Below are 14,058 nucleotides of genomic sequence, written 5' to 3'. Positions count from 1 at the left end.
ATTGTATTAGAAGTCCTAGCCAATGTGATAAGGCATAAAAAGCCCAAACTCTGGAAGTGGAGAGCTAAAGTTTGTTTTTTTTCAGACTGCTGGATAGTGAATGTAAAAACTCCCATGGAACTACAAAACTACAATTGCTAGTGTGTGAAGTTACAAAGACACAAAATAAAATTTATACATGGCACCAAAGCAGACACTCAGATCAATGGAACAGAATAGAGAACCCAGAAATGGACCCACAAATGTATGACCAACTAATCTTTGATAAAGCAGGAACTAATATCAAATGGAATAAAGACAGTCTCTTCAGAAAGTGGTGCTGGGAAAACTGGATAGCAACGTGCAGAAAAATGAACCTGGACCACTTTCTTACACCATACACAAAAATAAACTCAAAATGGATGAAAGACCTAAACGTAAGATGGGAAGCCATCAAAATCCTTGAGGAGAAAGCAGGCAAAAACCTCTTTGACCTTGGCCACAGCAATTTCTTATTCAACACATCTCCAGAGGCAAGGGAAAACAAAGTAAAAATGAACTATTGGGACCTCATCAAAGTAAAAAGCTTCTGCACAGCGAAGGAAACAACCAGCAAAACTAAAAGGCAACCAGTGAAATGGGAGAAGACATATCTGATAAAACAACATATCAGATAAAGGGTTAGTAGCCAAAATCTATAAAGAACTTATCAAACACCCAAAAAACAAATAATCTGGTGAAGAAATAGTCAAAACACATGAATAGACACTTCTCCAAAGAAGACATCCAGGTGGCCAACTGACACATGAAAAAATGCTGAACATCATTCATCATCAGGGAAATACACATCAAAACCACAATGAGATATCACCTCACATCTGTCAGAATGGCAACATTAACAACTCAGGCAACAACAGATGTTGGCAAGGATGTGGAGAAAGAGGATCTCTTTTGCATTTTTGGTGGGAATGCAAGCTAGTGCAGCCACTCTGGAAAACTGTCTGGAGGTTCCTCGAAAAACTAAAAATAGAACTACTCTATGACCTGGTAATTGCACTACTAGGCATTTATCCACAGGATGCAGTGTGCTGTTTCAAAGGGACACATGCACCCCCAGGTTTATAGCAGCTCTATCAACAATAGCCAAAGTATGGAAAGAGAGCCCACATGTCCATTGACGGATGAAGATGTGATACGTATACACACACACACACACACACACACACACACACACACACACACACAATGGGGTACTACTCAGCAATCAAAAAGAATGAAACTTGCCATTTGCGTCTATGTGGATGGAACTAGAAGGTGTTATGCTAAGTGAAATTAGAGAAGGACAGATATATGAGTTCACTCATATAAGGACTTTAAGATACAAAACAGATGAACATAAGGGAAGGGAAGCAAAAATAATATAAAATAGGGAGGGGGACAAAACACAAGAGACTCTTAAATACAGAGAACAAGCAGAGAGTTGCTAGAGGGGTTGTGGGAGGGGGGATGGGCTAAATGGGTAAGGGGCATTAAGGAATCTACTCCTGAAATCGTTGTTGCCCTGTACGGTAACTAACTTGGATGTAAATTAAAAAATAATCTTCTTAAGTTTAGACATAAAAAATTGTATTTCTATGCATCTTGATGTTTATGGCAGTGTTATTTACAGTAGCCAAAATATGGGAACAGCTCAAGTGTCCATTAGTAGATGAATAAAGAAGATAATATATGGTATATATATATATATGTACATACACACAGTGGAATACTAGCCATAAAAAAGAATGAAATCTTGACATTTGCAGCAACATGGTTGGATCCTGGAGGGTATTCTAACTGAAGTCAGTGAAAGACACATACCATATGACTTCATCCATATGTGGAATTTAAGAAACAAACTAACATGGCGAGGGGAGGGGAAAGACAACCCAGAACACAGAATTTTTTTTTGAGAGAGAGAAAGAGCAAGAGCATGAGCAGGGGAGGGATAGCAGGGAGAGAGAGGATCTCAGGCAATCTCTGTGCTCAGTGCAGAGCCTGACTCAGGGCTCGATCCCATCAACCTGAAATCACGACCTGCGCGAAAATCAAGAGTCAGACCCTTAACTGACTGAGCCACTCAGGTTTCCCCCAAAACACTGACTCTTAACTATAGAGAGCGTCTGACGGTTATCAGAGGGGAGGTGGGGGTGGGTGATGGGGATTAAGGATGCACTTGTGATGGGCACCAGGTATTGTGTGAAACTGTTGAATCACTGTATTGTACACCTGAAACTAATATAACACTATATGTTAACTATACTGCATTTAAAATACAACAAAAATACAGTATTTCTATAGAGTAGCAATGAACAACCAGAGAATGAAATTTTTAAAATGCCATTTATAGTAATACCCAAAACCGCAAGTACTTAAGAAGGAAAGGCACACTTAAAGGTGTACACTAAAATCACAAAGTATTGCTGGAAGAAATGAAATTCTAATAAATGAATGGATGCGCCATATTCATGGGGTGGGAGACTCAGTATTTTTAAGATGACTTTTTTTCCCCCAAAATTGATCAGTCTCATCAAAATCTAAGAAGGCTTTCCTGAAGAAAGTGACAAAATGGTTCTAAAGCTGTTACAGAATTGCAAAACAGGATAACCAGTCTTGAAAAAGAACAGTGTTGGAACGACTTACCTATCTGATTTCAAAACTCGCTCTAAAGCTGTGGTGATCGACACAATGTGATAGTGGCATCGAGGGAGACCTGCAGGGAAAAGCAAAACAACAAAAACAAAGTAACCTGGAAAAAAAAAAAAAAAGAATCCAGAAATAGACCCACCATGTTACCAAGTCCACTGAATAGGCAAAGAAAAGGTTTTTTGACCAATGGCCCTGGAACGACTGAAGATTTATATGGGTATGAGTAACCTCAATCCCTTTCTCGGACAATACATGAAATTCAGCTCTAGGTGGATCATAGACATGAACGTCCGTAATGCAACTTGTAGAACACAGCTTCCAGGGGCGCCTGAGTGGCTCAGTTGATTAGGCATCCGACTTTGGGTCAAGTCACAGTTAGTGAGTTCGAGCCCCGCATTGGGCTCTGTGCTGACAGTGCAGAGCCTGGAGCCTGCTCCGAATTCTGTCTCTCTCTGTCTCTCTCTCTGCCCCTCCCCCACTCAAGCTCTCTCAAACATGAATAAACGTTTAAAAATTAGAATAACGCTTCGAAGAGATACAAAAAGACTATGATGTGGGATATACAAAGATTTCTTAGGGCACAAAACACTAAGCATAAAAGGAAAACAATTTACTGGACTTTATCAAAGTTAAAATTAATTTTAATATATTAAAGATAATTAATAGAAGAAATACAGACTGGGAAAGTATATTTGTAATAACATATCTGACAAAGGACTTGTGTTTATATATTTTAAAAACAACAACAACAAAAAGGAAACCTATTAAAATAAGCAGCAAAAGGCTCAAATGAGCACTTCACAGAAGGAGCTGTACAAAGGACCAATGAGTGCATAGAACATGGTCAGCATCTGTAGTCATCAGGAAAGTGCGGATTACAACCCCGTGGTGTGCTTGTGTAGACAGCACATGCTCTAAAATCAGGACAATACCAAACCGGTGAGCACAGCCCCTGCGGGGTGACCTGTGGATCTGGGAAGCATTCCATACTCTGTGTAATTCCTGAAATCCTTCCTACCTCGAAGAAAAAGGAAACGAGTCAAAGCACAACATGCCGTATTCAATTGAAATTGTGATTTTTCACTACCAAAAAAGAAAAAATTGGTGATTCCATTTCTCACCTCCTAGAATAATTAAAATCCAAAAGGCTGACAGCACTAAATGTTGGTAAAGCTGCGAACCAACTAGAACCCTTATTCATTGCTGGTTGGAGACACATCGAGCGATTTTTATAAGTGCATTTCAGCCCCGTGAGCCAGCATGTCCCTGTGCGCGCCCAAAAGATATTAAAACACGTCTACAAACATATTTGTACAAATACATTTGTACAAGCTTTTTCATGACAGCCCGGAACTGGAAATAACCCAAATGTTCAACAGCAGCAGGATACAAGAATGTGTGATAGAGGACATACTCACACGATACGTCCCTCAGAACTTGAAGGAGTGAGCTGCTGGTGCAACGGAGGATTCCAGAATCCTCATGTTCAGTGAAAGAAGCAAGACTCAGTACGCACTGTATTACTTTGTATGAAGTCCAGTGACACCAGTCTCTGGTGTTAGAAATCTCAAAGCTGCAGCCTCTTAGGGTATGGAGTGAGGGAATTTGTATACACTGCCTGGGGTGGTAGTTACAGGGGTGTATACGGTTGTCAGAATTCACGTAACCAAATATGAAAAACCTGTGTATTTTGTTGTGTGTAAATTATACCTCAATTAAAATGTTTAAGAAATCATTGTTAATACACAGATTTGCTTGGAGGGCCAAACATCCTGGCTGGGGTCCTGCAGGCAGGAACCCTACTCCAAATTCAGCTGCAAGAGTGGCCAGTGATGAGCCCCTGTGCTGTGCTCAGATGCCCCTGCGTGCTCCCCGGAACCCACCCCGCGAACCTGCCTTCCATGACCTCCATTTATGGAAAACTTCCTCCAACACGCAGCACAGTAGATATGCCCAACATCAGTGCTTTGGAATTGTGCTCACATTTCCAGTGAGCAATTTATTACTTAGGCTTTAAGGAATTTATTACTTTCAGCTTTAAGGGGCTGTGTGCTAATATTAGATTGTGCTAACTGTGGTGTGTGAGTTGCTTATTAGTTAAGCACTGCCTGGCTGAAGCATTCAAAGTAAGTTCCTTGTTGGGGTTTTGTTCAGGGTGAGAGTCTGTATATCTTTAGCTGACATTGAGATATAACTCATTTGTTCAATTAGTGCTTGATGCCTGACTGATAACTGTACCTCTAGAAAAAATGATTTTTAGTGTGAATATGTCTGTACATGACATGTCTGTTGTACAGTGGAACCTTAGAGTGAGTCCTTTTTCCTGATTAATATAACTTAAAATTTAAACATGCTTTGTTTTCATTTCTGAATAAGCTCGATTGGAATGGGTGCATTTTCTTTCCTGCTGGTGCTTTCTGCTTGATGATCTCTAAATTCTTGAGGGCACTTTTATCCATTTGGGATCTCCTTAAAGCTCCAGCTTGCATCCTTTGGCAAAGTGAAATTAATTTTGTGACAGTGAGGAAACTTTGCTAGATGTACAGTCCCTCGTACGTATCTTGAAATCTCGAATTTGTGTACCTTAGGGCTTTTGAAGTTTGGAAACACCTATATACTAACCCTTTACCTATTCCTTCCCATAGCCCTCGTTGATGTAGTACACCGCTTTTGCTCCTGGTGCTGAGTTGTTCCCTCTGTGCTTATACAAGTTGGAAAACTCATTCCTAGTCATACGTATTGTTCTCCGAAATACTGCCTTGAGCCATCGCAACAAAATCTGTGAATTAAAATAATTTAGAGGGAATATGGGCTTATTTTGCTCCAGCTAGACTCTTAAATACGGAGAACAAACTTGGGGTTGATGGGGGGGTGAGGGATGGGCTAACTCGGTGATGGGCATGAAGGAGGGCACTTGCTGGGGTGAGCACTGGGTGTCATATGTAAGAGGTGAATCACTGGGTTCTCCTCCTGAAGCCAAGACTGCACTGTATGTTCACTAACTTGAGAATAAAAAAAAATATGTTTGCGATTCAAGGAATCGTGAAGGGATTTATTTAAAACATTGCATTCGGCTGGAATAGATCCCAAGTCCCGGGTTCCGCTGAAGCGCACATGCCTTTACCTGGTTCTTTCTTCGTGTCCTACGTCAGCTCCCTGTCAAGAAGGCAGCAGCCGTAGATACTGGTGGGAGGCAGTGACAGGAGCAGGGAGCCCTTGTTTTAAACCTGGAACCGTTGCTGTTTTTCTAGGCTCGCCCCGCCTCCGTGTTGAGCGGTGATAGCTTTCCAGTCTGGCTTTGTGTGCCACTGCCCACAGCCCAGGAAACCCAGCTGATGACTACTTTTTATCACTGCTGTCATGGAGTCCGGCCAGAAGTGGTGGTTGCGGGGTGGGGTTGGCGCCAGTGGCTGTACGTCAGCGCAGTGCTCGTGGGATGGTGTCCACTCTGTGCTTCTGGGCACATCGGATCAGACCCCTCGGTCACCTGGGGAAACACGTGGCACTACGGGAGCTGATTCCAGGCGCTTTCTGGAGTGTTTCTGTCATGCCAGTGTAGGTCATTTAAAAGGGGTAGAGGCGGGCACCGAAATCATGGAAGATGAGAGAAAAATGGAAGGCAGTGTCTTTGAGGGGTTGACCCAGGGTCCTGGGAAAACCCTCATCAGACAGCTGACCTGGACCCTGTGCAAGCCTGGTGCTTGGTTCCTTCATGCTTCAAGTGTACTTTGGCCTCTTGCATCCTGCCTTGTGGATGAGCAGGGCTAGGCACCCTGATTTTAGATGTAAACGTGTCCAGGCTCTCCTTCGTGATTGTCTTAGGAGACTTAGGGCTGCAGTGGACCTTGAACAATGTGGGGGCTTAGGGGTGCAGACCCCCGCACAGTGGAAAATTCACAGAACTTCGGACTCCCCCCAAATTTACTAATAGCCTGCTGTTGACCAGAAGCCTTGGTGATACCATAGACAGCCAATTAACACCTGTTTTGTGTGTTATGGGTATTATATACTGTATTCTTGCAGTAAAGCAAGCTAGAGAAGCAAAAGTGTTACTAAGAAAATCATGAGGGGAAAGGAAATACATTAGCAGCACTGCCCTGTATTTCTCTGAAGCAGCCCGCATGGAAGCTACCCTGCTTAGTTTAGACCCGTGCTGTTCAAGGGGCAACCGTGTTTCAGTGAGGGAACGTTCAACAGATTGGGCCAGTAAGATTCATATTTCCAATTGCCTCAGAAAAGAAAAGAAGCTTAGAGCACCATAAAATTAAACTGTCTGGTAATACCATCGACCTCATGTATGAAAGAAACTACTCGGGTCTGTGTGTCCATGATCAGTCATTCTGTGGCTCTCTTCCGTTGCTCTGTGGGTATGTTGACATCTAAGATTTTTTTCTTTTTTTTTTTCTTTAGCCTTTAATGGTACAGTGATTGATTTTAACGATTTCCATATTTGACATTGTTTTTGATCTTCTTTTTACTTTGTTCCCTGCTTTTTGCGTTCTCCTCCCCACCCCCCCTTCCTCATCCCATTTTAATTGTTGGGTTGTTCTGTCTGCGTGTCTGTGTGTCGCTTCCCTGTGGTCCTGTTGGTGTGGCGTTCTCTCCTTTCTTCTTGTTCCCGCCCTGCTGCTGTAGCCCCACAGGCTGTGGAAGGCGGCCGAGCAGGTAGGGGACCTTCCTGTACGTCCACACCAGTGCCCCCCTCCCCGCCGTCTGGTCAGCTTCCAGCAGTGGGACAGACCAGAAGTGGAGTGCGGAGCCTGGCTGGGGTGTGCGGGCCGCGGGCGGAGGACTGGCACCCGGCATGACCTGCTCTCCCAGACCTCTTCGAACGTCGCGCACTCGCGACAGACACTTCCGTGTGCACAGTCAGTGGTTTCCCTGCCGGTTTGGGGGTTCTGTCCGTTTTGCTCCACTTCCTGTGTTTAGTGACCCGTTTCCCGACTTGTTTGCTTCTGAATCGGCCTTCGGTGGCACTGTGTTCTGCATTACTCAGAACGTCAGAGCCCTTCCCCACCCAGCGCTGGTCTGTGACACGGCTCCCCCGGGGAGTCCCAGGTCTGCATCACACGGGGTGGAAGCTCCTGCCGAGGCCGGCTGCGTGTGCTGCTTCCCATGTCTGCGGGGGGAGACCGTGACCAGGAGGGGTAGGAGCAGCACGTTTTAACGGAGGTGTCTTTACCTTAGTGTTGTGCGGCACGTGGTTAAGATTTGCCGCTGGGGAATTTTAGCATACTTCTTCAAATAAGTTGTGAGGGCTGTGGCACTTTTTGGAAACGTGTTTGGGGCCCCATCTTTTTCTACCCAAGGTACCACATTGCCTTCCCAAGAAAACAGAGGTAGAATTTGGGTTTGTAATATAGCTTTAATTACGTAGCTCTTACATTGAAATCGCTGGTGAGAAGTCAACCCAGCGTGTTGTGGAGGGATTCACGGTGCCGAGAGAAGATCTGTGGACCCCCCTGTGTTAGATAGCGCAGTTCACAGGGTGCTCCCGGGCTCACTGGGCTGTTGACACAACACACGCCTCCCTGACCTATGTCCCAGACAAAGATGACCTCCCTCTGCTGGAGGAGAGCCAAGGCACAAGCAGGGTTTCCTTCTCAAGCTGTGAGTTCATGTCATGTGTTTTGCTTTAACATCCTGACCTCTAAAAATACATCTTTTGGGGTGCCTGTGGTAGGAACTTCTCAGCAAACGAGGCTTCCATCCCTGACAGCCTGCTAGCCAGACGTCTGGGCAGTTCCAGCCCTTTTCCGTTGGGCAAGACGTGTGGCACGTGTCTTTTCCTTCTTATTTTTGTAAATGTGAATGATAGTTCAGCTGTGTGAAAGTCCAGCATAATCCTAGTAAAATGTTCCTTTCAGAACTGAGGTTATCAGACTGGAAGTTAGCAGGCATCTTGGAGGGAATTGTGCATTTAGTGCTTTTAGGTGGAGATTTTAGCAAAGAAATGCTCACTAACTGGTAGGAAGCACAGCCCCGGTTCCTCCCGCACAAACTTGAGCTAACCGCACTGTCTCCTTGCTTGCAGGGGACCTCGGGACCTGACCCGACCACCGTGTACGTTGACATGCGAGCTCTGAGGCACGACAGGTACGATGCGCTTCCGGGTTTGTGTCTTGATGGCCCCGCGTGCAGGGCTGTCGAGGGGGGAAGGAGCTCGGTGTCCGTCCTGTCTGAGCATGGTGGCCCCGGGCCAAGCAGGAGAGCTGGGCCAGCCTGAGCCGCGGCATCCCTCCGCTTGTGCTCTGTTCCCGAGGGGCAGGCGACTCTGTGCCTGGACCCTGAGGTCTGCAGCGGGGGTGGGGGCGGGGGGGGGGTGACCACACATGCTGCTCTTCCTTCACCATTCTGGCTGGGGACAGAGTCACACCTTTTCAAGTCCCCAGTGCTCCGCCCACGTTCCTTTACTTGAATTGTAATTTTTTGTGAAGACGTTTCTGTGGAAAATTAAAACAGGACTGAAGTTACCTTCTGTGCAGCTTCCCAAGCAGCCTTGAGCAGAAATGAAAGGGGGTCCTTTGTAAGTTTGCCTCAGACTGGGAGGGGGCAGTGGGGGGCGTGGAAGCAAGGTGAGGACCTTCCCGGGAATTTCCTCCCCAGCCAGGAGGAGGATGCGCTGTCTTTCCTACAGACTCCCCCTCAAATAGACTGTTTCTTTTTGGTAACGAGGGACATGCCCGGTCATTGTTGCACTGGGACCAGTGAGCGTAGACCTCATACGGGTGTGACCCATGAATGACCAGTGGGGGCCGATGGATGTGTGGTGATGGCCAGAGGCCGCCTGTCTCCTTCCCTTGCCTGCGAATGTGTGTCCTCGTGCTGTACAACAGTGGGAAGAAGGGAGTTCATGGTCACAGCTGGTGGCCTGGGCGTGCTCCTGGAGGAACACGGAGTCGTCGTGTGGGTGTGTTGGGAGCGGGCTTGTGGAGACTGAGGGCCGGCCCGTGCACGCGCCAGCCAGCCTGGAGAGGACCACCCCGACTCTCATGGGCATTCCCAACAGGGCTTGTGCCCCGTGGATGTTGGGCTGCGCCTGTTGAGCACAATTCGGGGAGTAGGGTGGCCGGCATCCAGGAGATGGGGGCTGGGGACACAGACGAAAGTCTCCTGTTGGGCACAATCAGCCCCCCACGTGCGATTGCAATGGGCTGATGTTGGGAGGCACCACCTGTGTTCAGCCAGCCACGTCCCACCTGGCGCCTGGGGCCCTCGTTTCAGACCCTTCTGTTCAGGGGGCACCAAGGTTAGAGCCCTCTGGCGGAGGCCCCTCCCGGAGGCCGAGGGCAGAGACTAGCACGTGCCCGCTGCCCCTCGCCGGCTACCCCGCCACGAAGTCTCATCTGGAGCATCTTCATGGTTCAGAAACTTGGCTTTGAGGCGTTCACATAACTTGCTCCAGGGGCACATACACATTTTCACACAGTAACTTCTGGGCTTTAGGACAAATTGAATTTTCCCCCCTAGAAAAGTAACCCGGAAATAATATTGTGATATTATGCCTCTTATATTTTCTTGGACGGGGGCTCGTCCAAGAATCCCTGTTTGAGTAACGCGCCGTTTTGTGTGTGGCCTGGAGCTCGAAACACACGGGGAGCAAACACCTGGGTCAAACCACGGCCCTTTCCCCCAGGAGGGTGGCCTGCAGTCACGGAGCCATCAGAGCAGAGGCTGTCATCTTGTGTCCACGGGTCCCAGAGCATCAGGGGTGGTGGGACTCGGGGGCTGAGTTTTCTTTCCTGGAGAAGAGCAGAACGGTAGGCACTCCCTGCGGTGCCCGTGACCTTGCCTTTTGAGGTCCTCAGCATATCTTTCCGTGGAGGAAACGTGCCACGAGGCAACATGAGGTGGAATCAGGAGTGGGGGCGTGGCTGAGGGGGGTGGGGGCGCCTCAGATGCAGGAAGCGCTCCGTGGAGACTTTCCGGTTCTCCGACCCTGGAGTCAGTCCGGCGGCCTCTTAAGTGACACTTCTGTCCTAACCTGTAATCTCAGGTGCTTTTCTCTGACGAGGTCATCTGAAAATGAAGGAAACGTCCTCGTGAACCTGCTGGCAGTCGCACGTTTCAGAGAGAACTGGGTGGTGCTGCTGATCACCGTGGCCCGTGGTCACGTGGATTCGTGTCAGGGCGCCCAGCTGGCTGCCGGGGTCAGGATGCACCGGAGGCATCCGCGTGTGCCCTGCCCAGGCCGCTCCCAGGAAAGCCCAGGGCTGCACACTTGTCGCTCTGGTTTGGCCGCCTGCCCGCCAGTGACACTTTCTCACATCCTCGACTCTCTCCCCTGCCATCCAAAGACACAGGTGGCCCAGAGCTGAGGGAGGTCTTCAGACCCCAAAAGTTTTGTGCTGGACTTAGCTCCCCTGCCCCTCTTTCCGCGTTTGACTTCCGGACACCAAAACCAAGCGGCCCTGGAACCTGACGGAGCCACTCCTGCAGCGAGGCCTGTCCCCGGAGCCTCCCTGCCGGCGCTTTCTCGGGGTCCTTCGCTGCCTCTTCCCGAGGGCCGACTTCCCACGACCTGTGACCTGTAATCGACCTTCCAGCCAGGCTGTGGGCCGGTCAGGGTTCCGCCCGGGCCCTGCTTCTCTGAAGCAGAAAACCTCCGTGGCACCTCCCCCTCACCTGTCAGGTTCCTGCCTCCTGGGCCGATTCTCGTCCTGTGCGGTGAGCCATGCCCCCGGGGCCTCCGGTCTCCACGCCAACCCCTGACTTCAAGTCCAGTCCAATTCAAACACCATCAACCCTGAATATTCCCTAGAGAAGCTGTCCTCCAGCGTGCAGTCTCTAGCCTCACTTCTGACCTTTGTCAACATGTAACACGTGTGCCCTACGCTGCAGCTGATGGCGACAGAGAGGCTCTGCGGTCCGAGTGAACGGGGTTCACCTCTGGGCAGGCCCTGTGACCTCAGTGTCCCTGTGCTCAGAGTGGGTGTGGTAAAGCCAGCCTTCCCAGGGACCCGTGGGGCCACAGCACCAGGATGACCGGGGGTCCCGGCAGGGTGCAGGTGAAACAGAGCTTTGAAAATATTGACTCTCTGTCTTGCCACCATTAGTGTAAAAAAAAAAAAAAAAATGGGGCTCTTGTCCTGACTTCCACTGTATGAAGATTCAGTTGTGGGATTAATTACTCTTCCTGCTGCTCTAGAACACTCACTGGGAGCCCCAGGGCACCTACGTAATTATGATCTAATTAACTTGGAGAGGGTTAGCCTGTCAGCGTGTTAAGTGCAGTGTCCCCAGAAAGAGACTGCATTCTCATATGCACGCATGGAAAGACAGGTGACAAAGGACAGCCACATTGTGGAAACCTGTGATCAAATAGATTTCCCAAATTGATTTGATTTGTACTGGACTTTCTGTGTCTATTTTTTTTATTTATTTTGATTTTTTTAATGTTTAGTTTTGAGAGAGAGAGAGAGCACAAGCAGGGGAAGGGCAGAGAGAGGGAGACAACAATCCAAAGCAGGCTCCAGTCTCTGAGCTGTCAGCGCAGAGCCTGATGCGGGGCACGAACTCATGAACCGTGAGATCATGACCTGAGCTGAAGTCGGACATTTAACCAGCTGAGCCCCCCAGGCGCTCCTCTGCCTCTGTTTTTAATTCCCATTGTTTTCTATGAACCACAGTGTTTGGGAGGTCGCCATGGAGAACGTTTTTGCCTCAAGTTGCAAGGATAACCCTGCTCCTACTTCTGGAACAAATTTAGTTCCACTGTGCACAAGGGAAATGATGGCATGGCTTTAGGACTACTTAAAAATGACTGTTTTTAGAATATTGTTTCTACTATGTTCATGCAAGATGAATTCATGGTCTCTGTCACCTCTGATTGGATCTTTCCTTAAGCACTTGGATTTTGCAGACTTGAGATAGGACGGGGGAAAAATTTTTTTCAGCACTTAAAGTAATAGTTTTAGGAGTTTTATCTTATGGATACAATGTTACCATAAAGCTTTCTTAGCTTTCTTAGCTTCCTTACTCCTCCCAACCTGAAGTGCTAAGTCTCAGGAAAGCAAGGATAGTCCATTAATCCCTGGTCAGTGGTTAACCAAGGGTCAGGATCCCGTGGGAAGTAGGCACAGAACAGAAGTGCACAGGAGGGCTTGTGACTCAGTCTGTGGCAGGAGGGGGCTGGATGAAGACAGACCAGCTGGAATGAGACCCTTCTTTTGATTGGCTCCTGGTATGATTGGCGTGAGCTTCTTCGCAGAACCTCACATTACACTTCTTACTGAATCTCTGATTTCTGGTCCCACGGTCCTCTGTGGCTCTCTGGGAGGTGTGCCGGGCACCTGACTTGACCAGACCCTTTGTGGATTGAGCTGACCCCAGAGGTTCTGCCTGGAAGCAGATGACACAATAGTTTCCCTGCCGTTCGATTGGACGCAGGACCTGTTCCTCCTGGGTTCGTGGCCACCCCTTGTGGCAGGTGAGCCTGAGCACGTGTGTTCTTTGTGTTCTGTTCTCTGCGTGTCACACAGAAACAAGGGTACCTACATCGTAGAAGCGTTGTGATGATCAAATAATTTCATCCATGTAAACAACGTATCGTTCTTGCGGGAGTATAGATAGATAGATAGGACCTTGTATATGTAGTTACAGATTGGCTTTTTCACCTACTAGTGTGTATCGTCCACCCTTATTTCTGCTTCTGGCTGTCTGCAGGCAGGTGCACGCTCTTTGAATTCATTGTTTAGCCAACTAAGTGGCTGCTTCATAATTGAAGATTTAACTGATCAGAGTTGTGGTGCGGGTTTTGTGCATTCCTGAAATACTTCTTACGGAGTATACTTGAAAATCAGACGACTTTACCTCTGGAGATAACTGGACAAAAAAAGAAGAGTTCACGCTTTGCAAAGTATCCCTTACATGGTAATTTCAGGGTGAATTTCCAGCCTCCATCTACCCTGTAAGGCCAAAATCTTCTCTGGAGTTTGTGGCTTCCTTAAAAAGACATTATTCCCGGGGCGCCTGGGTAGCTCAGTCGGTTGAGTGTCCGACTTCAGCCCAGGTCACGATCTCGCCGTCCGTGAGTTCGAGCCCTGCGTCGGGCTCTCTGCTGACCGCTCAGAGCCTGGTCCCTGTTTTGGATTCTGTGTCTCCCTCTCTCTCAGACCCTCCCCCATTCATGCTCTGTCTCTCTCTGTCTCAAAAATAAATAAACGTTAAAAAAAAAAAGACATTATTCCCTTTTGTCTCCTTCTCCTCTCTTCAGAGTCCAACCCAGTGCACACAGCCTCTCGAAATCTCCTTCTGGGCTGGGTGTGCAGGCAGAGAGCCCCAAAGCCATATCTGAGGAGGCCCTGGGCAGGTGTGGGAGGCAGGGCAGCATCCCAGCCTCGCACTAAGGAAACTTCAGGAGATGGGGGAGGCAGGCTCTTCCCCTCGACT

The 14,058-nt window shown here is 48.1% G+C and overlaps 1 protein-coding gene across 14 annotated transcripts in view; it reads left to right on the top strand.

Annotated features, from left to right (window-relative positions):
• The window catches only part of DIP2C (disco interacting protein 2 homolog C), a 412,960-nt gene that overhangs the window by 376,357 nt on the left and 22,545 nt on the right, over positions 1-14,058 (top strand). For 10 of the 14 annotated variants that reach the window (XM_023256257.2, XM_023256255.2, XM_023256254.2 and 7 more), the window contains 2 exons: positions 7,303-7,332; positions 8,702-8,763. In XM_023256257.2, coding sequence (XP_023112025.1) covers positions 7,303-7,332; positions 8,702-8,763 — 92 coding nt within the window. Of the gene's footprint in view, positions 1-5,312; positions 5,534-7,302; positions 7,333-8,701; positions 8,764-14,058 lie in introns of those variants that run through there. The other 4 variants (XM_023256259.2, XM_023256258.2, XM_045060775.1 and 1 more) reach the window with 2 other exon arrangements.

This window comes from Felis catus, chromosome B4, assembly GCF_018350175.1.
Source record: "Felis catus isolate Fca126 chromosome B4, F.catus_Fca126_mat1.0, whole genome shotgun sequence".
NCBI classification, from domain to species: domain Eukaryota; kingdom Metazoa; phylum Chordata; class Mammalia; order Carnivora; family Felidae; genus Felis; species Felis catus.
This window is presented reverse-complemented; position numbering and strand designations above follow the sequence as displayed.